The sequence below is a fragment of the Silene latifolia genome, chromosome 3 (genome assembly GCF_048544455.1).
Source record: "Silene latifolia isolate original U9 population chromosome 3, ASM4854445v1, whole genome shotgun sequence".
In the NCBI taxonomy this organism is placed as follows: domain Eukaryota; kingdom Viridiplantae; phylum Streptophyta; class Magnoliopsida; order Caryophyllales; family Caryophyllaceae; genus Silene; species Silene latifolia.
Window position 1 is genome coordinate 147,738,519 of NC_133528.1, and position 27,978 is coordinate 147,766,496.

The following is a 27,978-nucleotide window of genomic DNA, read 5'->3' on the forward strand; positions in this document are numbered from 1 at the left end:
TTGACTTGGTCAGCGGTGCAGAATATGCCCCATCACAAAGGTATTCCGTAGAAAAACCCTAAATATTTTTAGTTTTATTTTAATTTTTGGGTACATAATAATTAAATGTTCAAATTAAAATTTAATTGAGTTTATATGCATTTATTTGAATTTCATTATAATTTTTTAAATTCAATATTTATATAAAGGAGTTTAAATTTTTTCTAATATATAAATCTCATAAATAATACATGTTCAAATAAACTATTACAAAAGCTCGAATTAAACAATCAATAATACAATCATTACAATCCCCTATCTACTAAAAGAATAGGTGATTTCTTAATTTTTCTCTCCAAATATTTCTTAATTTTTCCCTCTAAAAAACATCCTTTTAAATAAGGAAATTAATTACAATTAAGTGTATTTATTACGTAAGGAAACTAATAATTATATTTTATTTTATTAAATTATTATATTCTCATTAAAATTAATATTTTCATTAAATTATATTACTTTGACTAAACCCTAAACTATAATATCTTAATAAAAAAAATATTATATAAAACTATAAATTGATAAATCTTTTATTGATGTTATTATTTGAGGATGACTTGACTCATACTACCTAGGGGTTGTTTGGTTGACACTTGAAAAACACAGGAATTGGAAAATCACATGAATTGCAAAAACATGGGTTGTTTGGTTGCCATATTCCCAGGAACTTCCAATGCCTACATGATGTAGGAATTGGCTTACCTACTCCCCCCTTGGTCATTAGAAGTTCCCATGGAATTTAATTCCTACATGAGCAACCAAACACTTTTGTCAAATTCACCTGAATTGGATGCAGGAACTTAATTCCCATGAAATTGAAGTTCCTAGGAAAATTAAGTTCCTTGATCAACCAAACGACTCCCTAGAAAACAAAACTGTAAAAAGGCTATTATTACTTTCGTGACAAAAAAAATATTAAGAGAAGATAAAAATTGAAATCATTAGTTTTGTGGTATAGAAAAATATTTTTTTTATAATACATCTCAACATACTACTCTATTTTCTTGATTTATTGTCAGTTATAACCTTTTCTCAAAGAAAAATACTATGACGAGAAATATTAACAATTAATGAGATACCACTATTATATACAGTAATTTATTAAAAATAAAAGAAACTCTAAATACTGTGCATTTATTGCACAAATTCTAAACTAGTTGTTATATAGTCTAGTTAATGCAGGTTGCCTTACCTATTTGGGGACTTCGGTTTGTGAGCCCAACCCGCTCGATGCCCCGTTCTCTCCCACTTCACAACCCGTGTGACGACTGACAACCCATTATGGCTCACTTTTCACTAACCATTATACTAACACAAAATCTCATTTGTGACCAACACTATCCGTGACGGATACCATTTTACCTCACAAAGTACCCACTTTTTCTCTCTCTGCAACACTATTCATGTGGTTCCCTTTCTCCACTAACCCATTTTGTTACCATTTTATCTCACAAAATATCCGCCACAAATGGTAACCCGTCACAAGGGAGACCAATTGTTATACTAATAACAACTGTAATAAATGAACAATGTTATTCGATGATCAAATTATTATTATAAAATACATTTTCAATATAAAAAGGTAAATAAATAAATGAAATGACCAATACAAATGACCGGAAGAAGAGGGAGCACTAAATCACTAATCCCCTTTTTTATTTACTACTCCCTCCTATTCTCTAAGGTCTTTCACAATTCTTAAAACGGCAAATTCACAAATATATTCAACTTCCTTATTAATCTATTATTTGTGGTTATCATAGCTTATGACCCCAAATTATCTCTCTTATTTTCATTTACATCCACATATCACTAAACCCTGATAGGTTCTAGTCATTCTAGATTTCTAGTGTTTTGGTGATTGAGGTATTTTGGAATGGAGTTAGAAATCCTGATGGATTCTCATTCCACCCCAACCCCTTGGAATCACATACCCACCTCCTTTTCCCATGGATTCAAACTTCATTCCTTCATATTTATTTTTCTAATGAACCAAACATGTTTTGAAAGGTATGGAATTGGAACCTCATACTTCTATAGTTTCTCATTCCAATCCATTTCATTCCTAAGCAGTGAACCAAACGACCCCTAAATTCTACCCAAAAAACAATGTGAAAGAACTTAGTGAATAAGTGTGAGTATAAGAGAATAAAAATCTCAAAATTTTTCCCTCCAAACCCATCAGTCATTCAATTAATAGACTATACCTCATGTTGTATAGTGCTATTATACAACCATGGGTACTTTACTCTTTTTCTTCTTATAATTTTTGTAACCTACAAAACAAATTCAACGTAACTCTCCTCCTCTCTCTCTCTAACTTCTCTCCATATTTTTCTAACTGCTTCCCCAATTACCCAATCATCTTCTCCCCCAATTCATTTTTTCAACTATTTTTAATTCTCCATCTGTAAAAAAAAAATCAACGATTTAGTCAATAATTACAATCTCAGGCGGAAGATACGTCAAATTTACGCAGCTCTAGAACTTTATGCGGAAGATTTCTTACATATCTCGGAAAATTTACTCTAAAACTCGGAATCTTACATTTTTTTGAACTACGAAACTATTATATGTAAGTTATGATATTTTTGTAAAATGGATTCCAAAAATCATAACATTGCTCTTAGATACATACGAAACTCGAAAACTTTGTTTGTAAGCTCATGAAATTTCTTATAGAGCTCGTAAAGTTTCTTACACAGCTCGAAAAAATTACTCGCAAGCTTGGAATATATCTTCAAAAGCTCGAAAACTTTACTTGTAAACTCAGAAAAATACAAGGGAACAAAAAAATTACAAAGCTCAAGAAGTTTACTCGAAAGCTCAGAAAGAATCATACAAAACTCGAGATCTTAGAAAATGCCCAAAAAATACATGTCAATATACAAATTAATGTCGAAATTTACCTAAAACAAATTAATGTCGAAATTTACCTAAAAATATTGTTAGAAATATTTTTTCTTTTTGATGTTATTATCAATTGCTTATGTTTTTCCATGATGAATAAGAGAGTAATGAATGTTTTTTTAAGAAAAGTGTGAGAGGTTTAATGTTTGATTTTGGTAGGTTTAGGATTTTTTTTTTCAAATATTGACTTAGTTTGACCAGTTGTATAATGCTAGTATACAACTGGTTGTAGGATAGTATTTGTGTCATTCATGTAAGGAAAGAAATGAAATTTTCTAATTAATTTTTTTTTAAAAGATATGTTTTCATTAAATTCTAAATTATAATTATAATATTCTAATCAAATTAAATTAAAAGGTGTACAAAATTATAAAATACAAAATTGCTAATTCTTCTTAGAAAATGACTTAATGCATACTTACGCGGTATAAAATAATAAAATAAACGAATATTATTAGCTTTGTGAAAAAAATTCATTAAGATAATCTAAGAAAAGTTATAAAATGAAGTCACTAATTTTGTGATAAAAAATACTGTAAATAAATTTCATGGCATACTCAATTTTTTTTTTTTCCTCATATTAAAAGACAATGAGGTAAAATATGAAAATATTAAAGTAAAAATTTGAAATGAATATGTAGTAAACTAAAAAGTAAAAACTTTATAAATACCGCATATTTATTGGTCGGGATTTATAGTAGCTTAGGTAAAGTAATTAGCATAATTCACCACTCACCAGTCCAATATTCCCACCATTTCCGCCAACATTTCAGAATGGAGAAATTGTGATTGTATATATGATCTTATCTTCTTTAATCATGGACCGGTATGTCACCTCATACTTTTCTTTATTAATTTAATTTCGAACATGTTTTTGCACTATGATTGCACTAGTTTTCCCCATTGAAACAATTGTTTTTTGATTTAATTCGCTCTAATTAGTTACTCTTTCAGTCTCAATCACTTGTTTAATTTCGTGATTAATTATGCCCTTAATTTATTGAATAGGGCTGAATGTGATTAATTTATACTCCGTTAGTGTAAATCATTTGTTTACTCTTGATTAAAATATGTTTTACATATAGAATGGTGACAGTATTATTTGAACACAAAATCTCATTTGTGATGACGATTCACAAGCTTGTGACGGATACCGTTTCCTCTCACAAAATACCCATTGAGAGGTGAGTCGGAAGCACATGGGCGGTGCCCCACCTTGTCTCCTCTCCCTTTTTGTGAGAGGTCACAAGCTTGTGACGGGGATTAACCCCACATTGTCTCCTCTCCCTTTTTGTGAGAGGCCACAAGCTTGTGACGGGATAGCCTTATTTGAAATACACATGGGGTTTTGTTAAGAAGAAACTGGAAATGTGTACCAAATAAAAGCGGTATAGTCGGTTTTTAAAAGGGTTACGAGATACTCCTTCCGTCTCATTCAATTGTTTACCTTTTTATTCTAATCAAATGTAAACAAATGATTGAACCAAGGGAGTACTTGTAGTTGTAACAGGCAACAGAGAATTGATCTTACGTTAATTTATCGCAAGACCGTCTCTTACAAAAAGTATCGTATTTTGTTAATGTAAGTAATGTGGTCCTAAGTTAGTCTCAGTCAGTCTTAATCTTAAAAGGAGAGACGGTAGATAATGCAGGGGAAGCTGCGGGTCACGCGCTTGTCCGACTAGTACGCTGTTGGTACATATTAAAGATTAGTTTATACCGAAATGTTTGATCATTATTTATCAGTAGTGATGGTATATAGGTGAAGCACCTCGTATTTTGTTAGTGTTAGAAATGTGGTCCTAAGCTAGTCCGTCTTAACCTTAAAAAGGAGAGATGGTAGATAATGTTCAGTTGTTGATACCTAGGAGAGTAAGGAGTATATTGTAGTAAGAGTTAATTTGTTTTCATACCTGCGTCGTGCACTTGTGCATAGTATAACAGCATTTCCTAAGTTCCTACGAAATGCAGGGGCAGCTGCACGTCACACGCTTGACCGACTATTACGCGGTTGTTAACTTGTTATATATTAAAGATTAGTAGTAGTGTTGTACTATGTTTGGTGATTATTTAACAGTAAACTGTAGTGATGGTATATAGCTGGAGCACCTCATTTTATATGCATTTATAAAGTTTGCTGTATCAGTAAAGCAGTGGTCATTCTTCAAGCAAATACTAATCCCTTTTTCAGTCTGCTGCTTATTCTCTCACTTCCTTTACTCTACCAATCTCTCATTCATTAAACTCTGCAAAGCCATGGCTGATTTAGGAACACTGGTTACTATTGCAGACAGAGTGTTTCAACTTTTACAATCTCCGATTCTCAAAAGCATGAAAGACTGGGAATCTGATCTTGAAAACCTGAACAAGTCTGTTTCCTTCATCAAGAACATGCTCCTGGATGCGGATATGAAACCTGAGCTTTCCCATGGGGAACAAGCCTGGGTTGAGGAGCTCAAGGAAGTTCTTTATGATGCTGATGATCTTTTTGATGAGGTCATCACTATCGCTAAGCAGAAAGAACTCAATGCTTCAGGTACTAAGTACTCCAAGAAGGTGTTGGATAAGGTGAGTCGTTTCTTTTCTTCTAAAAATCGTATTCTTGTTAGTTACAATACTTCTCAAGAGGTTAAGAGTATCCAGCAAAAGTTGGATGCTATAGCACGGGATCATTCTAGATATGAGTTTAAGGTTGACCCTCAGGCTACTTTGAAAAGGAAAGAGGACACTTGTTCCTTTTTAGATGAAACCCATGAGAATATAATTGGAAGAGAGGTTGATGTGAATGTTGTTGTGGATATGCTGCTTGATCCTAATGTTGAGGAAAATGTTGGGTTTGTTGTTGTAGTGGGAGTAGGAGGGTTGGGGAAAACTACTCTTGCTCGGCTTGTATATAATCATGATAGGGTCAGATCTATGTTTGAGAAGAAGTTATGGGCATGTGTCTCTGACCAAGATGGAAAAGGATTAGATGTGAAAGCAATTTTAGGCGACATAATAGAATCATCAACTAATGAAAAACCTAGTGATGTCTCCACTATGCAATCCATGCAAACAAAACTCGAAAAAGAACTAAAACATAAGACATATTTGCTTATATTAGACGATGTATGGACCGAAGATCCCAATGAGTGGAATAAGCTTAAAAGATACTTAACAATTGGTGGAAGGGGAAGCAGAGTTGTCATTACTACCCGTTCAGAAAAGACGGGTGAAGTGGTACTAGGAAAAGCTACTCACTCCAAAAAGTATATGTTAAAAGGTTTGTCTGATGAGAATTCGTGGCGTTTGTTTGTGTTGACGGCATTCGAACGAGAATCAGATGAAGCAAGCAACCATGAATTGACTAAAATTGGCAAAAAATTCGTTAAAAAATGCTCTAATGTTCCCCTTGCTATAAAAGTTTTAGGATGTCTCTTATATGGTCAAACACATAGATGGGAATCTTTTGAAGAGACCCGGTTACCTCAAATTGAAACTTCCAAGAATCCAATTATGTCTATCTTAAAGCTAAGTTACAACTATCTTGAACCTTCTGTGAAATTTTGTTTTAGGTATTGTGCTTTATTCCCCAAGGATTTTGTAATGGGTAAACGGGAGTTAATTAGTCTTTGGATGGCGCAAGGATACATTGGTGATAGTGAGGATTGTTTTTTAATCTTACTAAAACGGTGTTTTTTCCAAGATGTTCAAAAAGATAAATTAGGAGATGTTGTATCATGCAAAATGCACGATCTATTGCATGATCTTGCTCAAGAAGTCACGGGGGAGGAGATTATTGTGGCAAATAGCCTGACAAACAACATAACCAAAAGAACACGCCATTTATTTCTTGCTAAGGGAGAATGGACAAAAGGTTATTTTTATAAAACTAATCTTCGTTCATGCTACATGGATACAGGGGTCCGCTTAGACGTTATGAAAACTCTAGTAGCTAATTGGCGTTGCCTTAGATCTTTACGCTTATATGTTCCCGATTTCGAATATTTGCCTGAGTCTATTGGTGATTTGTTACACTTAAGATATCTGGATCTTTCTGGCAACGGGAACCTCAAAACACTCCCTAATTCAATTGTGAATTTGTATAATATACAGAGTTTAATAATGTTTGGCTGTTACAAGTTGGAAGGGTGGCCAAAGTACTTTTGCAAATTGGTAAATCTCAGGGTCTTAGATATACGTGGAAGTTACAAGATTAATTACATGCCTTTGTGCATAGACCAGCTGATTAATCTGCGCCATCTAACCAACTTTCATGTGGGTAAGGTGAGTTCACTTGGGAAGTCATTTAGGGGACATTTAAAAGACTTAAAATTCCTTGTTAATTTAAGGGGTGCGCTTGATATCGAGATCGGTGTAGACCTTGAAAGTGAGAATGAAAATGTGTGGGAAGAAGGTTATGTGGAGCACTTAAAGAATTTGAAGGCCATAAGTATAAAATTCCTTGGAAAAGTTAGTGAAACCAATTATGAGGCTCTGATTGAAAAGTTACGGCCAAATCGGAATCTTATGCAGTTGTTCTTGTATGGATATTATGGTACTGAAATTCCTAGGTGGGGAAGAGGAGAGAATGACTGGTCAATCATTCTTCCTAATCTTGTTGGGATTAAGGTTGGTTGTTGTGAGAGGTTGCATGGTATCCCATTGTTGAGTAATTTGAAGCATCTGAAAGAATTGTATCTTTACTCCTTGAAAAATTTAGAGTACATAGAAGCCAGTGCAATCAGCCGTGGGGGTTCTGGGGTAAAGGATTTACCATTTTTCCCATCCCTTGAGTATCTCTATATTCGGGATTTTGAAAAGTTGAAAGGATGGTGGGGAGGAGTTGGTGAAAGAGATAGCCGCAGTGGCATGCCGCAATGGCAACCTCCGTTTCCTCGTCTCTTGATGTTAGACATCGACGGATGCCCCAAATTGACATCTCTTCCTCCTTGCCCAAGCCTAGAATCACTATGGTTATCACAGAGCAATGTGTCGTTGCGGATACTGCCAGGTGACGGACCTGCAAACCTAGATCGCAAATTAAGGGCGGTAGATGTAGACAGTGTGGGTTATCTCACTACTCTACCTACTAGCCATCTTACCCACATTAAGATACGTAACGATCGGAGATTGAGGAGGTTGTCTGAAATTGAGGAGATATTCAAGAGCTCTTCCTCCTTACGAAGCCTTGAGATACATTGGTGCGACAGACTGACGAGTGTTTCAGGAGTGTTGAAGCACCTCACTGCCTTGGAGACACTATCACTGATAGATCTCAGTGCTATAGTGGACGACCCGGATGATGACATGCCTTGGAGATCCCTACGCCATAATCTCCGTTCTCTCAAGTTGGGGTCGCTTGACAACCTGCTAATTCTACCCACAGGTATGAAGCACTTGGCTGCCCTTCAAAACCTGAAGTTGGAGTCTCTTGACAACCTACAAATTCTACCTGAATGGATAAGTTGCTTATCATCACTTCATACTCTGGTGATCCATTCTTGCCCCAACCTCAATTCACTTGGCACAATTCAAAATATCAGTTCCCTTCAGAAACTTGATATCCGAGACTGTCAAAACCTAACACAAACATGTCAAGAACCAAGTGGCAAGGAGTGGCCCAAAATTCGACACATCCCTCAGATCACCATTTCTGACAGATATGAATAAAGGTGTACTTCGTTCTTTTTTTTCCCCATATGGATCTCCCTTGCTAAATTGATAATCTTCTTATATATTTCTGTCTTTGGCATTGCTTTAGAAACACGATAGTTTGATTAATGTTAAGAGTTCATGTCTTGGTTTTGATGTTTTATCTCATTATCATGACCCTCACTTATTCACTAAATTGTGTTTCAATCATTTCTAAGCTTATCTCATGTATGTCCTCTGCTCAACTCAGTCCCTGCAAACTGCGGACATAAGAATTTTTCCGTTTCTAATGCTTTGCGAATTGCGGTTTCTTATGATATTATCTTTACTCATGCACTTAAGTATGATTAACGGATCATTTATCTATCAATAGTATAAAGCTGTCTTTTGTTTTAATAGTTTGCACAAGTTTACATAATTTAATTTGTACCCATATATGAAAAATATTTTCATGAACGCATATTTACATGACTTTCTCATAGTTTAGGAGATGGTAAAAGTCGAAATAATTATCTTGATTTGTGAGACCCTATAGACTTTAATTATCTTGATTTGTGAGACCCTATAGACTTTAAGACCGGAGCTTCGTTTTGAATCTCCAGTGTTTGCTTAGTGGTTCTGTTGTCGTTCCTACACTACGTATCCCACTTTACTAAATAATTGTGGTGTAGGATAGGGTAGTAAGTCTAGTGCATTTTTGCGAGTCATTGTTTGGTTGCGCCTGTAGTCAATAGAATTTTGTGTGTCAACTATTGCGTCGTGCATAGTCGAGCGAATTCCATGAAATTGCAGTTTTGTCTCTTATTTATAAACTTATAGTTTAGTGCATTTTGTGAGAAACAACTGTTCGGTCGTGTGTCTATAACTCTCGAGTCTTGATATTAGTCCCAATATGACCTTAGAGGCGATTGGGTGGCTGTAAGCTATTCCGACTCTAAAATCTGAATGAATGTTGTCTTCGGAATATCCTACAGAGGATAACAGGGCAGTTGCGTACGAGCATTTGAGTCATTTTTCTCTGCAAACGGAAACTGCCAATTATGGTGGTCTGACTTCTCCATTAGGCAATTCTGCCAAAACATTGGATTCTTTTAACAGAGGACGGTCCATGTCTTCAATGCTATTGTCGCAGGAAGTCCACCAACTTTAAAAGTTTAAAAACGTCTTCTCCCAGTTTTAAGCTTTCTTATCTGTTATATTTTGGAGAGTTTTAATAGATAGATTTATTTAGCTTGGTATCGTTATCTGCACGTGCGCAAGAATACCACTGCTAAGAGTGGAGACTAAAGCAGTTTAATCATCACTTGCAGAGATGACATAGGTGTTTAAGAAGAGACTATGTGTATGTCTGAGTTGTAAATTGTTTGTTCAAGAAGATAAGTTGATGTATAGAATAATTGTTGAGAAAATTATTTCTTTAAGAAGTCTAAAATACTTGGTAACGAGTGAACAACTAAGCAACATATTCCTTAATATGATCTAGCAATTTTGTTGGACCTCTTTTTTTTTTTTTTTTTTGCTCCTTTAAATCTTATATGTTGTTTCTTCTTTGCTTTTGTCAGGGAAAGGAATCGTATCACAGGAGTTGTCGGGTCAATTTGAGCTTAGTGGTGCTCTTGAAACATCACATCAAACTCGTGATGAAGCTAATTTCCATCTCTACTAGGTTCGTTTTGCTGTTTTTTGAGTGAATTTACGTTCCCGTTGTATGTACTTCCTCCATTCAACTCCACTCTACCACTTTCCTTTTTCACGTTTGCCAACGCGTGTTTTACGCGCTAAATATCGTTAGTTACGTATTTGCAAAAATTATAAAAGTTAGATATTTTTAATGTACTCGTAAAGACGAATCAAACAAGATCCCACATGAATATATTTCTACTTAAGTATTGAGAGAAAATCGAAATTGAATACACAATTGTGAATAGTGTACAAAAGTATTTAATTGTTAGACACCATATTTAATGAAATATTTAATTGTTTGCGTTGGCCTTATTGTCAAGTATGGGTTTCATGGAATTTTGGGAGTTGGATTTTAATGCCTTTGATTGGACACAGTCAAAACAATTATAAAAAGATAGGAAGAAATAATATGTTTTCACACTTGGGATTGTTTTTTTGTTAGCAAGTGGTTGGACTAAACAATAATTGAAGTGGTGGAGACTTGAGCACCTCATATAATATTCATATACATCCTAATCCCTCTTTTGCTGTGTTTTCATTCTACACATCATATTGTTCTGCTTATTTCTGCAAAGCTATGGCAGATTTGGGAGCATTGATCACCATTGCTGACAAGGTCTTTCAACTCCTACAATCTCAGGTCCTCAAAGACATGAAAGACTGGAAATCCGATCTCAGAAAACTGAACAAGTCTGTCTCTTTTATTAAGAATATGCTCTTGGATGCAGACACGAAACCAGAGCTCTCCCATGGAGAACAAGCGTGGATTGAGGAGCTTAAGGAAGTTCTTTATGAAGCTGATGATCTCTTTGATGAAGTCATCACTATGGCTAAGGTGAAAGAACTCAATGCAGGTGCTAAGTTCTCCAAGAAGGTCTTGGATAATGTGAGTCATTTCTTTTCATCTAAGAATCGTATTCTTGTTAGTTACAATACTTCTCATGAGGTTAAGACCATCCAGCAAAAGTTGGATGCTATAGCTAAGGATCATGCTAGATATGACTTTAAGGTTGACCCTCGTCCTACTTTGAAAAGAAAAGAGGACACTAGTTCTTTTTTAAACGTCCTAGATGAGCATATTATTGGGAGGGACAACGATACGAAAACCATTGTAGACATGCTGCTTGATCCTAATGTTGAGGAAAATGTTGGGTTTGTAGTTGTAGTGGGAGTAGGAGGGTTAGGGAAAACCGCTCTTGCTCGACTTGTATATAATCACGATCGGATCAAATCTAAATTTGATAAAAACTTGTGGGCATGTATCTCAGACCAAGATGGGAAAAGGTTGGACGTGCAAGCCATTTTAGGCAAGATTATAGAATCTTGCACTAATAAAACCCCCGATACTGTCTCCACAATGCAGTCAATGTACAATAAACTTCAAGAAGAACTAGGAAATAAGATGTACTTGCTTATATTAGATGATGTATGGACCGAAGATCCCAATGAGTGGAATAATTTAAGAAAATACTTGACAATCGGTGGAAGGGGTAGCAAAGTCGTCATAACTACACGTTCAGAAAGGACGGCAGAAGTGATATTAAGAAATGATACCCACTCTAATAAATTTATGTTAAGTGGTTTGTCGGATGATGATTCCTTGCGTTTGTTTAAGTTGACGGCATTTGAAAGTGAATCAGATCAATTAAACGACCTTGAATTGGCTAAGATTGGCAAGATTATTGTTAGAAAATGCTCTAACGTTCCCCTTGCAATAAAGGTTCTAGGAACTTTATTATATGGTCAGACGCATAGATGGGAATCGTTTGCGAAAAACCGGTTACCTGAAATTGAAAGTACTAAAAATCCAATCATGTCCATCCTAAAGCTTAGTTACTACAATCTTGAACCCTCGATGAAAAATTGTTTTAGGTATTGTGCTTTATTCCCCAAGGGTTATAGAATGAACAAGCAAAAATTGATTAGTCTTTGGATGGCGCAAGGATACATTGGTGATAGTGAGGAATACTTTTTAATCTTACTTAAACGGTGTTTTTTTCAAGATGTAGAAAAGGATGGTTATGGTGATGTTGTATCTTGTAAAATACATGATTTAATGCATGATCTTGCACAAGAAGTCGCCGGAGATGACATTCTTGTGGCAAATAGTCCACCAAACAACATAAGCAAAAAAAATCGCCATTTATTTCTTGCTGGGGGTGAATGGATAAAAAGCTCTTTTCCTGAAAGAAATATTCGTACATGCTATATGAATACAAGGGTCCACTCGGATGTGGTGAAAACTCTCATAGCTAATTGGCGTTGCCTTAGATCGTTACGCTTATGTGTGCCAGATGCTGAAAATTTGTCGCAATCAATTGGTGAATTGCTACACTTAAGATATCTTGATCTCTCTGAAAATGTGAAGCTCAAGACACTCCCAAATTCAATTGTGAAATTATATAATTTACAGAGTTTAATTATGCATGGCTGTTATAGGTTGAAAGAGTGGCCAAAGTATTTTAACAAATTGGTAAATCTTAGGCTCTTGGATATACGTTGGTGTCCGGAGTTGATTAGCATTCCTTTAGGCATAGAGCAATTGATTAATCTCCGTGACTTAACCAATTTTAATGTGGGTAGTCTGAGTTCAACTGGGAAGCAGTTTGGAGGACAATTGAAAGACTTAAAATTCCTCGTGAATTTAAGGGGTGAGATAGATATCACGATAGGCGGAAACATTGGAGATGAGAAGGAAAATGTATGCGAAGATGGCTATTTGGAGCATATAAAGAATCTGAAGGTGGTAAGGATATATTTACCTTACAAAGTCCGTGAAACCAATTATGAGGATCTGATTGCGAAGCTGCAGCCAAATCGAAATCTCATGCGGTTGTTGTTGTCTGGATATAATGGTACTGCAATCCCAAGGTGGGGAAGAGCACATGATGACTGGGCAATTATTCTTCCTAATCTCGTCAAGATTGAGCTTAAGTATTGTGAGAGGTTGCATGGTCTCCCTTTGTTGAGTAATTTGAAGCATCTGAAAATCTTGTCTTTTTTCCATTTGAATAATATGGAGTACATAGATAACAATCCAATTAGCCATGGGTCTAAGGATTTACCATTTTTCCCATCCCTCGAGTATCTCAGTATTTTGAGTATGGAAAGGCTGAAAGGATGGTGGGGAGGGGTTGGTGAAGCTGATAGCAGTAGTGGCAGGGTGTATTGGCAACCACCATTTCCTCGTCTCTCGACATTAATCATTGATTCATGCCCCAAGTTGACATCTCTTCCTCCTTGCCCGAGCATAGAATTACTTAAGGTGAACCGTAGCAACAAGTCATTGCTGATATTACCTGGTGAAATACCTGGAAACTTGGATCTCAAATTAAGGGTGAAAGAAATAGACAGCGTGGGTTATCTCACTACACTGCCTGCTTGCCGTCTTACGGACATCATGATAAAAGACGATCAGGAATTGCAGAGGTTATCAGAAATTGAAGAGGTATTCAAGGGCTCTTCTTCCTTAAGAAGCCTTAGTATTTATGGATGCATAAGACTGACGAGCATTTCAGGAGTGTTGGAACATCTCACTGCCTTGGAGTCGCTATCATTAATAGATATCCCTGCTGAAGTAGACGACGATGACATGCCTTGGAGATCCCTACGTCAAAATCTCCGTTTCCTCGAGTTAAAGTCTCTTGACAACCTGCTAATTCTGCCTAGAGGGATGCAGCACTTGTCCGCCCTTCATATCCTCTCCATTACATGTTGTTACTCATTGAAAGGTCTACCAGAATGGATAAGCTGCTTATCGTCACTTCATTCCCTTGTAATCGATTCGTGCCCAGGCATCAACTCACTAGGCACAATTCAATCTATCACTTCCCTTCAGAGACTTGATATCCTATTCTGTCCAGACCTAACAGAAGCATGTCAAGAACCAAGCGGCAAGGAGTGGCCCAAAATTCAACACATCCCTCACATCTCCATCTTTGACATCCAAGAATAAATTTAGGTGCACATACGTTCATGTCTTGCTTTCATGTTTTTTATCGTTATTATGTCAATCATTATATTGTATGTCCACCCTCTCGACGCTTATTCTTATCATGTATGACCTCTGCACAACTCAAATCCCTGGAAACTGAAAACATAATGACAGACATGAAAAAAGTTCACACCAGAGAGGCTTCGTTGTGGAGCCTCAAATTGAAAAGGTGTCCATGACCCGAATAGAGCTTTGTTAATCAGACGTTGTGGAGCCTCAAATTCCATGTATAGTTGTACACTAGCTGCTCTTGAATTGCGATGTTTGATAACTTGTTGGCTATTTCTTTTTAGCTTCCCTGTAAATACGACTCACTTGCATTTTTCAGCTGTTAGTTTTTAGTTACGCACTTATGCTTGGCATTGAGTAATCATATAGAAGTCATGATTGTCGGTTAGGCAGGTTGTCTTAAATTACTTCTAAATCTGTCTCAGAGAGTATATGCTCTATGCCAAGGTCAAAAGCCATTTGGAGTCCTTTGAACACGCGTCTTGCTCTACCCTGAGGAGTAGTCACCATAACGCATGATGAAGGTTTTCACAAAGGCACCACCACGTCCTTGCTCCTGTCCTGGGGTTTCCTTTGGAAGTTCCGCCTGTATTAAGCTTTAACCAGTAAATGGGTGAGTGCTCCAAGTGAGTATTGTTATTTCTTGGCGTTTCTTGTTATATCTATGTAAAGCTATATGTCTAATTCATGTTGTTTCTAGGTATTTCTTGGCGTTAATCAAAGTTCACGAGCGGCGAGCCAGATAAAGTACACCCCAAATTTGGGACAGTTAAAACCTTAACTATTCAAGTTGAGACAGTTAACTACAAAAAATTTCAAGTGTTGAATTTCTGTCTTTGTGATATGAAATTTCCGAGATCAGATTCAAAATGGTGATACGGACTCTACCCGCTTGTTGGCGGTTGCCGAAGGTGGTGGAGTTGGTGGTTGTAGAGATGATAGCAGCGGGGACTGCAGTGGAGACGAAGGTAGTGATTTACTCTTAACTTTGTCTTCATGTCTAGGAAGTAGGAATATAGGGGAGAAGGCTTTGGTTTTTTTATCTTTCATTTTGTTTTTTATTGGGCTATTTTTTCTACTTGGCTCTTTCTATGCTAGGACGATCTTGTACGAGAGTTGTTGTAAATTATATTTTCAGGAGAAGATCTACTCCATTACTCCATGTTATCATAGCTCTGAATTAGATTTGGTGATTAAACAATTTTTTTTGTGGAAGAAAAAGAATTATACCTTCAAAAGATCAAAGGTAATACAAGTACAATTGTACAACTGACTCAATCTATAATCTACCGTATAATCTTCTACTCCTTCTGTCCCGGTCAATTGCTGTCCTATGTTTTGGCATAAAGACTAAAGAAAGGGGAGGGAGTCAATTACTAAATGACAAGTGAACCAAATTGAGTGTGAATGATCAAATTGCACATCAAGTTCATTCTTAAAATAGAAAGAACAACAATTGACTGAAGCACTCCAAATGGAATAGGACAACAAATGACTGGGACAGTGGGAATATAATCCAATTTTAATGCACACATGCTTAAGCGGACTTAATTCATATCTACCTAGTATAAAAGCTAGGTTTTTTAAAGCTCTCTTATTGGTCCCTTAATTTCAGGAGAGAAAAATAGTTTTATACTTAGTGGTGGGGGCTACACAGTTTTAGGAGTATTTATTTCTTTCATTTTTCTGTTTCGATTATTTTGCTAAGTAACAATGAAAGTTAAATGTGGAAACAATTTTATTAATTGAAAGCCTCAGCAATTTGTTTTACGCATATAAAAATATAAATAAAAAAAACTGGAAAAATGAACACTCAAATGTGACCCGAAATCCAACCCGACCCGATTCAAAACTACCCAACCTGAAAATGATCAAACAAAACCTAACTCTAATTTACCTAAATAGACTTGAAATGACTTATATGAAATCACATTTCATAGGGAGCATTATTATTTATGTTAAAATAAATAATAAATCATAAATGGTAATTCAAAAGTGTACATTTTTTTCCCCTAATCATTGACCCAAAAATCGGCCGACCCGAAATAACCTTACGTCCTTACCCGCTTAATGCGACTAAAATACTTGACAGAAACCCAAAATGATTCGACCCGACTGACCCCTTTTTGCAGCTATACATACCGCCATACCTTTTTTTACTGTGTCATTTTCATTCCCGTCCATGTAACTGATGTAAGTTAAATGTAGAAGATTTCTCTGGGTTCTTTGTATAAGTCTAAAGTGTAGTATTAAAATCATGTTAGGATTATTAAATATATTCATCTTTAAATTGGTTTTTAATTAATTTTTTCGATTTGATTGAATTCATGTTATAAAAATTTAGATCAAACTTACTTATATTATGGAGTATTATTTTGTCTAAGCAATGAAGCTATATAACGTATGTGGAGTTTTTATGTTCGACTTATGGAACTATCTAAATTATAGAGTATCTAAATTATTACAGATGATACATTTATTAGTATATTATATTTTTATTTTACTCAAGTTGTTGTATATTAAATCTCGTGCAATTATAAACTGACGACCTTAATTTGTAATGCTATTATTATTATTATTATTATTATTATTATTATTATTATTATTATTATTATTATTATTATTATTATTATTATTATTATTATTACTGCTACTGCTACTACTGCTGCTGCTGCTGCTGCTCTACTACTACTACTATTACTACTACTATTACTATTATTATTATTATTATTATTATTATTATTATTATTATTATATGAAGTATTTTGATTGATAACATATATATTGAGTATCGTAATTAATTTAATTAAAATATCAACCTGTGCATTTTCGAGTATTTTTAACGTTTTAGATTACTTATACATTTGTAGCATACTTTGCATCGGATAACAGTAATTAGTAACTAAAATTATATGCACATCAAGTCCTCAATTATAAACTTATTTGTATTGTCATGATATTGAACATTTAATTACGCTCATTTATATGCTCCAGTATCCATGATAGCGTTTATTATTAGGACCCGTGCATTTTTTACATGGGTTTAAAACTAGTTTAATCCGAACACCTGGTTTACAAGTTTTAAAAACTATGGAATATGTAAATGTTAAGAGTAGACTTAATAAAATTGATCCGCTTTGAATAACTGACCCAAATATACTGGCTTGTACCTAGAGGTGGTAATCGGGTCACTCGGGTCGGTTACGGATCCAGTTAAAGCGGGTCGGTCATATCGGGTTCGGGTTGTGTCGGGTCAGAATCGGTTCGGGTCAGTTGCAGTTCATGTCGGGTCATCTTCGGGTCGGGTTATCAGCGGGTGGTAAGACGGGTCAGGTCGTTAACGGGTCAGTCTCAGGTCACGTTATCAACATATATTTTCTCATATGTTTTTAGCTTTAGATAGATAATTTTATGTTGAGCACCGAAAAAAAAATAGATAATTTTATGTTTAAGCAACGTGTGGGTGTATTAATTGAAGTTTTTAATTGAAAACAATTAAGATTAATGTCAATCTTGTATTATTTACACCATTATTAAGCTAATTCATTATCGGGTCATCTATCGGGTTAAGTCAATATCGGGTCACGGGTCGGGTCGGTTCAGGTCGGGTTCAGGTTGGAAAAAATAAGGACGTTATCGGTTATCGAGTCGAGTTGGGTCGTCGTTTCGGTTTTGGTTCACTTAGTTTCCGGGTTGTATCGGGTCGGGTTTCGGGCGGGTTGGTACGGGTCAGCTTTTGCCAACTCTACTTGTACCGAACCTGACACCCTAACCATGGACCCGAACTTAACCCGTAGCCCGAATTGATCGGACCAGTATAATTCGATCTGAATGCATTTTTTTGTTGTTGTTGTGCATTGTCCATAATCCATTAATAATTTGATACTAATGGCCTCAAAAGGCCCGATCTAGAAATGACCCGTCCCAACTCAATCTAATTCGAATTTTGCCAAACATGAACAAACCCAACCTAAATTAACCCGATTCGCACCCAATCTGAACAACTCGTTCGCCGGGTCTAACTAAAAGGGTGACAAATTCACCACGAGCCAATTTACCCACAGGAGAAATTACAGTTATCGTACCTCTTCCAAAATTTTCCCCAATTTCATCATGCATTAAATTGAAATTCGATTTCTGAAAATTTCAGAACGAAGAAAGAGCAGAGACAATCTTATCTTATCTTTCTTAATTATGAACAGGTATGTCTTCTGATATTTTCCTCTTTTTAAATTAATTAATTTTAAAATTTATTGCTCTTATTTTATACAGTATTTGTTTGAGCCAGCAGTCTTTGAATCAGTTAATTGAAAGTGAAATTGAAAGCAAATGGTTGATGGTTCTCCTATTAAAAGTTTAAAAAAGGATTATAAATGGTATAAAATAATGGTTTAGTAATAATAATCTCTCCGTCTCGGTCATTTATTTACATATTCTTTTTTGGTCGTCTCAATTCATTTGTTTAGCTTCCCAAATCCCATATTAGGAATGTTTCTAATTGGTAAATTGTTTTTCCGCATCTATTATTGTCCACTTGTCATCTGATGGCCTACTCCTCTTTCCTTGTCTTTGTGCCAAAAGCAAAAGTAAACATATGACCGAATCGGAGGGAGTAATAAAATAGTACTTCCCCTGTCCGGCTGTCCCGCTCATTTGTTGTCCTTTTCCATATTGGAGTGTTTCACTGAGTTGTTGTCCTTTCTATTTTAAGAATGAACTCGATAAACAATTTGATCATTCACACTCGATTTGTTCCACTTGTCATTTAGTAATTGGCCCATTTCTCTTTCCTTGGTCTTTGTGCCAAAACCAAAGGACAACAAATGACCGACTCGATTTGTTCCACTTGTCATTTAGTAATGGCCCATTTCTCTTTCCTTGGTCTTTGTGCCAAAACCAAAGGACAACAAATGATCGGGACGGAGGAAGTAGTTGCTAATTAGTTGAAAATGGTTACCAGAAATACGTAAAAGGCCAGCAAACGATCTCACATTAAATTATTGTAAGACCGTCTCATACAAGAATTGTACTCCGTGTTTTGTTAGTTGAAGTAACGTGGTCGGTGGTCCTAAAGTAGAAAGCACTCCCTACGCTACAAGGGAATGCAGAGGCCGCTGCTAGTCACATATGCTTGTCCCATTAATGCGCGGTCCTTAAAAGATTAAAGCTTCCCTTTAATCCAATTCATTCTATCCATATCTTTTTTGGGTGTTTTCGCGATAACATTTTGATTGTATTTTCGACATTTATACATAGCATCAACACTTTGGCTGTATTTTTTTACAAGGTGAAACAGTAAAGTGCACATCCTGATCTCTTATTCAGCTGCAAAGCCATGGCTGACTTAGGAGCATTGGTTACCATTGCCGACAAGGTCTTTCAACTTTTACAATCTCCGGTTCTTAGAGACATGAACAAGTGGGAATCTGATCTCGAGAACCTGAACAACTCTGTCACTTTCATCAAAAACATGCTCTTGGATGCAGACAGGAAACCCGAGCTCTCCCATGGAGAGCAGAGTTGGGTTAGTGGGCTTAATGAAATTCTATATGATGCTGATGATCTATTTGATGAGGTCATCACTATCGCTAAGCAGAAGGAGTTCAATGCAGGTGCTAAGTTCTCTAAAAAGGTCTTAGATAAGGTGAGTCGTTTCTTTTCTTCTAAGAATCGAATTCTTGTTAGTTATAATACTTCTCATGAGGTTAAGAGCATCCAACAGAAGTTGGATGCTATAGCAAGGGATCATTCTAGATATGAGTTTAAGGTTGAGCCTCAGGCTGCACTCAAAAGGAAACAGGAAACTTGTTCCTTTTTAGATGAAACCCATGAGAATATAATTGGGAGAGAGGATGATGTGAAAGCTGTTGTAGACATTCTGCTTGATCCCAATGTCGAAGAAAATGTTGGGTTTGTTGCTGTTGTGGGAGTAGGAGGGTTAGGGAAAACCACCCTTGCTCGACTTGTATATAACCATGACCGGCTCAGAACTATGTTTGAGAAGAGGTTATGGGCATGTGTATCCGACCAGGATGGAAAAGAATTAGATGTGCAAGCAATATTAGGTAATATTATAGAATCATCAACAAATAAAAAGCCTAGTGATCTGTCAACTATGCAATCAATGCAAACAAAACTTCAAGAAGAACTAAAAAATAAGACATACTTGCTTATATTAGACGATGTTTGGACAGAAGATCCCAATGAGTGGAGTAAACTAAGAAGATACTTGACAATTGGTGGGAGGGGAAGCCGAGTTGTCATTACTACTCGTTCAGAAAAGACGGCTGAAGTGATATTAGGAAAAGTTGCTCACTCTAAAAAATATATTTTAAAAGGTTTATCTGATGAGAATTCCTGGCGTTTGTTTGTGTTGACGGCGTTTGAACGAGAATCAGACGACCCTGAATTGACCAAAATTGGCAAAAAAATTGTTAAAAAATGCTCCAATGTTCCCCTTGCTATAAAAGTTCTAGGAACTCTCTTATATGGTCAAACAGATAGATGGAAGTCATTTGTAGAGAATCGGTTACCTCAAATTGAAATTACCAAGAATCCAATTATGTCTATCTTGAAGATTAGCTACAACAATCTTGAACCTTCTCTGAAATGTTGCTTTAGGTATTGTGCTTTATTCCCTAAGGATTTTGAAATGAACAAACGGAAGTTGATTAGTCTTTGGATGGCGCAAGGATACACTGGTGATAGTGAGGATTACTTTTTAATCTTACTAAAACGGTGTTTTTTTCAAGATGTGAGAAAAGATGACTTAGGCGATGTCGTGTCATTTAAAATGCACGATTTAATGCACGATCTTGCTCAAGAAGTTGCGGGGGAGGAGATTATTGTGGTAAATAGCCCACCAAATAACTTAAGCAAAAAAAATCGCCATTTATTTCTTGATGGGGGAGAATGGACAAGAAACTCTTTCCATGAAAGAAATATCCGTACATGCTATATGAATACAAGGGTCCACTCGGACGTGGTGAAAACTCTAGTGGCTAATTGGTGTTGCCTAAGATCACTACGCTTGTATGTGCCTGACGCTGAAAATTTGTCAGAGTCAATTGGTGAATTGTTACACTTGAGATATCTAGATCTCTCTAAAAATGTGAAGCTCAAGACACTTCCAAATTCAATTACAAAATTATATAATTTACATAGTTTAATATTGCATAGCTGTTATAGCTTGAAAGAGTGGCCGAAGTATTTTTGCAAATTGGTAAATCTTAGACTCTTGGATATAAATTTCTGTTCGGGGTTGACTTGCTTGCCTTTAGGTATAGACCAGCTGATTAATCTGCATGATCTAACTGACTTTAATGTGGGTGGAGTAAGTTCAATTGGGAAGCAATGTGGACAATTGATAGACTTAAAATTCCTTGTCAATTTAAGGGGTAGGATTAATATCGTGATCAATGAAAATCTTGTAAGTGATCAGAAAAATGTATGGGAAGGCAGTTATTTGGAGCACATTCAGAATCTTAAGGTGGTACGTCTATCCTTCACTTTCAAAGCTCGTGAAACCAATAATGAGGCTCTGATTGCTAAGCTGCAGCCTAATCGAAATCTGATGGAGTTGTGGTTGTCTGGATATAATGGTACTGAAATTCCAAGGTGGGGAAGAGCAGAGGATGACTGGGCAATTATTCTTCCTAATCTTGTCAAGATTGAGCTTCGGCGGTGTGAGAGGCTGCATGGTATCCCATTGTTGAGTAAATTGAAGTATTTGAAATTCTTGATTCTTTACGAGTTGAATAATTTGGAGTACATGGAGATTGCTGCAATTACTCATGGTAGTTCTGTGTCAACGGATTCACCATTTTTTCCTTCCCTTGAGTGTCTCCGTATTGAGAGGTTTGAAAGCCTGAAAGGATGGTGGGGAGGGGTTGGTGAAGGTGATAGTAGCAGCGGCATGCAGTATTGGCAACCGCCATTTCCCCGTCTCTCGACATTAAGCATCATCTCGTGCCCCAAGTTGATGTCTCTTCCTTCTTGTCCGAGACTAGAATCACTTGAGGTGACGCGCAGCAACAAGTCGTTCCGGATATTAGTTGGTGAAGGACCTGCAAACTTAGGTCTCAATTTAAGGGTGGAAGAAATAGACACTGTTGATTATCTCACTACACTGCCTGCTTGTCGTCTTACCCACATTAAGATAGACGACCACCAGGAATCAAAGAGTTTATCGGAAATTGAGGAAGTATTTGTGGGCTCTTCTTCCTTACAAAGCCTTGAGATCAATGGGTGCAAAAGAAGGACAAGTGTTCTAGGAGCATTGAAGCATCTCACTGCCTTGAAATCACTATCACTGAAATATATCCCGGCGTTAGAGGACGACGTCGATGATATGCCTTGGAGTTCCCTACGCCACAATCTCCGCTCCCTCGAGTTGGATTCTCTGGACACCATGCAAATTCTGCCGACAGGGATGAGGCACTTGACCGCCCTAGAAAAGCTTTCCATTAGATATTGTAACTCGTTGAACTGTCTACCAGAATGGATAAGCTGCTTATCATCACTTCAGTCCCTCACAATTGAGTCTTGCGGCGTTCTCAAATCACTTGGCACAATTCAGAACATCACTTCACTTCAGAAACTTGAGATCCTAGACTGTCCATACCTAACGGAAGCATGTCAAAAACCAAGTGGCAAGGAGTGGCCCAAAATACAACACATCCCGCACATCTCCATCACCGACTTCCATTGGTGAATAAAGGTGTGCTCATTGTTCCTCCAATTTTTTCCGTTTATATGTTTTCCCCTCACTAACTACATATTCTTCCTGTTTTTGTCTCCGTCATGGCTTTAGGAAACACGCTATTTGATTAATGCTTTAGAATTCACTTAATCATTTAATTGCGCTCCAGCCTTTCTAAGCATATCTCATGTATTACCTCTGCCCAAATTGCAATCCCTCCAAAAAAAAAGGACACTTTTTTCGTATATGCTGATATTATGTTTAGTTATTTGTTGTTATTTGAAATATTTAATGTTTTTATTTAATTTTTAAAAATTTATTTGTTCTTTTCGGATTTATTACACTTTTTTACCAACAATTTTCTTATACTTTTTACCAATAACTTTCTTCTATATTAATACTTGGTTCACTTTTAAGGTCTTCCGGGCCCTTAAGTTTTACTTCGGTTTTTAAAATCGTTTTAATCTTTATTCTCGATTTAAATTCTAAGTTTTTATAAAAGAAATCTTTGTTTCGATTTTAAGACCTATAAGTTTATCTGGTTTTTGTATTATGTTTCACTCCCCTTTTGTTTTTCACTTTTTCTTTTCTATTTTTTTTTTTTTTTGCATTTTGAGGTGTGCGTTCACCCATGGACGGTTCTAAAGGATGATTCATGTCAGCCGACCCCAAATGATTTTGAGATTAAGGGTCTGATGTTGTTGTTGTTGTTGTTGTTGTTGTTGTTGCTGTTGCTGATATTATCTTAGTTATGTAGGGAGCATGATTATCTAGTTTCTAAATTATTACACAGATAATAAAAATGTCCGTTTTTAAAATAAAAAAAAATATCAACCTGTTTTTTCTTGTAGGCACAATTAGTATTTATATTTTAGAGGTGAAGTTATTGATCTTCTCTTCAATTCTTTGAGTGTACCTGATTTATTTCAATTTAGTCAGTGTGTGGAATTTTGGGGGTTGAATTTTAATGCATCATCTTTTGGGGGACTTTTCAAAATGTACTTGTAACATTTTCTTTGAAATGTATTTTATTTCAATTTAGTCAAAGTGTTATCTCGAAAATCAGAAACGTCATATCTAAAAAAACAGAAGAGATTTGTATGCTTCGTGGGGGCGTCAGTCTGACCGTCTGAAATTTTTGGGGTTTGAATTTTAATGCCCTTGATTTGACATCTACAATCATTTTCATAAAATTTCCTCTTTTCAATTCTTCCTTGAACTAGTCAAAACAATTATTGGAGTTTGGTGGGAATTTGAGCACATCACGTTGTATCCACACACATATCCTAATCCCCTCTTTGACAGTGGCCTCAGCCTAACACATTTCATTCTACTGCATATCTCTGTAAAGCTATGGCAGATTTGGGAGCACTGATTACTATTGCTGACAAGGTCTTTCAACTCTTACAATCTCAGGTCCTCAAAGACATGAAAGACTGGCAATCCAATCTCGGAAAACTGAACAAGTCTGTCTCTTTTATTAAGAATATGCTCTTGGACGCAGACACGAAACCAGAGCTCTCTCATGGAGAACAAGCCTGGGTTGAGGAGCTCAAGGAAGTTCTTTATGAAGCTGATGATCTCTTTGACGAGGTCATCACTATTGCTAAGGTGAAAGAACTCAATGCAGGTGCTAACTTCTCCGAGAAGATTTTGGATAGGGTGAGTCGTTTCTTTTCTTCTAAGAATCGTATTCTTGTTAGTTACAATACTTCTCAAGTGGTTAAGAGCATCCAGAAAAAATTGGATGCTATAGCCAAGGATCATGGTAGATATGAGTTTAAGGTTGATCCTCAAGCGACTTTGAATAGGAGAGAGGACACTTGTTCCTTTTTAGATGAAACCCATGAGAATATAATTGGAAGAGATGATGATGTGAAGTTTGTTTTAGACATGTTGCTTGATCCTCATGTCGAGGAAAACGTCACATTTGTTGCTATAGTGGGAATTGGAGGGTTGGGGAAAACAACTCTGGCTCGACTAGTTTATAATCACGATATGGTCGGAACTAGGTTTGAGAAGAAGTTATGGGCATGTGTATCCGACCAAGATGGAAAAGGATTAGATGTGCAAGCAATTTTAGGTAATATTATAGAATCGTCAACAAATAAAAAGCCTAGTGATGTCTCTACAATGCAATCCATGCAAACAAAACTCGAAGAAGAAATAAAAAACAAGACATACTTGCTTATATTAGATGATGTGTGGACTGAAGATCCTATTGAGTGGAGTAAGCTTCAAAGGTACTTGACAATTGGTGGAAGGGGAAGCAGAGTTGTCATTACTACTCGTTCGAAAAAGACTGCTGAAGTAGTATTAGGAAAAGCTACTCACTCTAAAAAATATATGCTAAAAGGTTTGTCCGATGATGATTCGTGGCGTTTGTTTGTGTTTACGGCCTTCGAACGAGAATCAGATCAAGCAAAGGACACTGAACTGACTAAGATTGGCAAGATAATTGTTAAAAAATGCTCCAATGTTCCCCTTGCTATAAAAGTTTTAGGAACTCTCTTATATGGTCAAACTGAGAGATGGGAATCATTTCAGAAGAACCGGTTACCTCAAATTGAAACTACCAAGAATCCAATTATGTCCATCTTAAAGCTCAGTTACAATAACCTTGAACCGTCCGCGAAAAATTGCTTTAGGTATTGTGCATTATTCCCTAAGGATTTTGAAATGGACAAACAGAAGTTGATTAGTCTTTGGATGGCGCAAGATTACATTGATGATGGCGAAAACTTCTTTTTAATCCTACTAAAAAGATGCTTTTTCCAAGATGTGAAAAAAGATGGTTGTGGTGAAGTCATCTCAGTTAAAATGCACGACTTGATGCACGATCTTGCTCAAGAAGTTGCAGGGGATGAGTTTGTTGTGGCAAATTCTCCAACAAACAACTTAGGGAAACCAATTCGTCATTTATTTCTTGCTGGGGGTGAATGGACAAAAGGCTCTTTCCGTAAAAGTAATGTTCGCTCATGCTACATGGATGTAAAGATCCACTCGAGTTTGGTGAAAACAGTAGTAGCTAACTGGAGCTCCCTTAGAAGTTTACGTTTATGTGTACCAGATTCCGAAAGTCTGTCAGAGTCAATTGGTAAATTGTCACACTTAAGATATCTCGATATCTCTGATAATAGGAAGCTCGAAACACTCCCTAACTCAATCACAAAATTATATAATTTGCAAAGCTTAATATTAAGTGGCTGTTATGGGCTTAAAGTGTGGCCAGAGGATTTTTGCAAGTTGGTAAATCTAAGGTTCTTGGATATTGATGCGTGTTCAGGGTTGACCTGTATGCCTTCAGGCTTCAGCCAGCTGACTAATCTACGTGTTCTAAGCGACTTTAAAGTGGGTAATGTGAGTTCAAGCGGGAATCAATCTAGCGGGCAACTGAAATACCTAAAATCCATTGTGAATTTACAGGGTAACATTAATATCAGGATTGGTGAGAATCTCGTGAGCGAGAAGGAAAAGGACAGAAAAGGAATGGGAAGGCGGTTGTTTGGATGGCATTAAGAATCTGATGGTGGTAAGAATACATTTTAACGAAGCTACTGAACGTAATCATGGGCCGATATATTTACCTTTCAAAGTTGGTCAACCCATTGATGAGGGGATAGCTGCAGAGAATGAAGTTGTCATTGCAAAGCTGCAGCCACATCGAAATCTCAGGCAGTTGTACTTGTGTAGATACTATGGTGCTGAAATTCCAAGATGGGGAAGAGCACAGGATGATTGGGCAACCATTCTTCCTAATCTTGTCAACATTGAGCTCCAGGATTGTGAGAGGTTGCAGGATCTGCCATTGTTGAGTAATCTAAAGCATCTGAAATCACTGTCGCTCGACACATTGTATAATTTGGAGTACATGGAAAAAACCGCAGTTAGCCGCCATGGTAGTTATGTGTCGGTTGCTCAATCATTCTTTCCTGCCCTTGAGTGTCTCAGCATTCGTAGTTGTTATAAGCTGAAAGGGTGGTGGATAGGAGTTAATGAAAGCGGAGATGGCTGGCCGCATCCACCGTTTCTTCGTCTCTCTTTGTTAGTAATTGAGTTGTCCCCTGAGCTGACATCTCTTCCTCCTTGTCCTAACCTAGAATCACTTGTAGTGAAAGACAGCAACAAATCGTTGCGGGTAATCACAAGTGAGAACTCTAGAAATTCAGATCTAGAATTAACGGTGCAACAAATAGACAGCGTGGGTTATCTCACTACGCTTCCTGCTGGTTGTCTTACCAGCATCAAGATCACTCGTGATCTTGAAGTTGAGAGGTTGGCGGAAATAGAGGAGGTATTCAAGAGCTGCTCTTCTTCGTTGCGAAGCCTGGAGATTAAACGGTGCAGAAGACTGACAAGTGTTTCCTTGTTAGAACATCTCACCGCCTTGGAATCACTCTCAATTAGTAATATCCCCATAGTTGACTACGAGGACGAGAATGGCATGCCTTGGAGATCTCTAAGTCACAATCTTCATTCATTGGAGTTGAAGGGTCTTCATAACATGGAAATTCTGCCGAAGGGGATGCAACACTTGACTGCCCTCCAAAACCTCCTAATTGCAGGGTGCTCGGAGTTGAAAGGCCTACCGGAGTGGATAAACTGCTTATCGTCTCTTCATTCCCTCTCAATCTATAACAGCCCTGCGATGAAATCACTTCCAGACGCAATTCAAAACCTCACATCCCTTCAGAAACTTAAGATATTCTCCTGTCCAGGTTTAATTGATAGATGTCAAGAACCAAATGGCGAGGACTGGCTGAAAATTCGACATATCCGAGATATTGTTATCATTTGACCTCGGCTATACGAATATTGAAATAAAAAGGTGCACTTTGTTCATCTTATTTTCTTTTGGATGGTTTCTCCTTCTATTTGATCTGTTTTTCCCCACCTGTTCTCTTGTACTCGTACCATTTTTATTGTTACTTATCTCTGTGTTTCGACATTATAGATGCATCATAATTTGATCAATGCTAACTTCGGTGTCATGTTTACATGTCTTTTCTCA

The 27,978-nt window shown here is 36.7% G+C and overlaps 3 protein-coding genes across 12 annotated transcripts in view; all 3 read left to right on the top strand.

The window, feature by feature from the left end:
* LOC141648359 (putative disease resistance protein RGA1) overlaps positions 1–15,467 on the top strand; it is a 68,744-nt gene extending 53,277 nt beyond the window's left edge. Inside the window, exons 2-5 of one of the 9 annotated variants that reach the window (XM_074456937.1) lie at positions 5,237–9,623; positions 9,856–10,250; positions 14,636–14,879; positions 14,967–15,467. In XM_074456937.1, the coding sequence (XP_074313038.1) occupies positions 5,278–8,598 (3,321 nt within the window). In that variant the 5' untranslated portion in view covers positions 5,237–5,277 and the 3' untranslated portion in view covers positions 8,599–9,623; positions 9,856–10,250; positions 14,636–14,879; positions 14,967–15,467. Of the gene's footprint in view, positions 1–4,685; positions 9,624–9,855; positions 10,414–10,677; positions 14,225–14,550; positions 14,893–14,966 lie in introns of those variants that run through there. The other 8 variants (XM_074456936.1, XM_074456931.1, XM_074456930.1 and 5 more) reach the window with 8 other exon arrangements.
* A 2,834-nt stretch (positions 15,468–18,301) lies between these two features.
* On the top strand, positions 18,302–27,958 carry LOC141648360 (putative disease resistance protein RGA1). 2 transcript variants are annotated; one of them, XM_074456941.1, is made up of 3 exons: positions 18,302–18,468; positions 19,554–22,985; positions 24,384–27,958. In XM_074456941.1, exon 2 carries the CDS (start codon positions 19,602–19,604, stop codon positions 22,977–22,979), a length of 3,378 nt encoding a protein of 1,125 aa, XP_074313042.1. In that variant the 5' UTR covers positions 18,302–18,468; positions 19,554–19,601; the 3' UTR covers positions 22,980–22,985; positions 24,384–27,958. The 2 variants fall into 2 exon arrangements, with proteins under 2 accessions (XP_074313042.1, XP_074313041.1); XM_074456940.1 differs by lacking the exon at positions 18,302–18,468 and having other exon boundaries at positions 19,390–22,985.
* Positions 24,321–26,486, top strand: LOC141649920 (putative disease resistance protein RGA4). Its single transcript, XM_074458587.1, has one exon. It carries the CDS (start codon positions 24,321–24,323, stop codon positions 26,484–26,486), a length of 2,166 nt encoding a protein of 721 aa, XP_074314688.1.
* Positions 27,959–27,978: the final 20 nt, after the last annotated feature.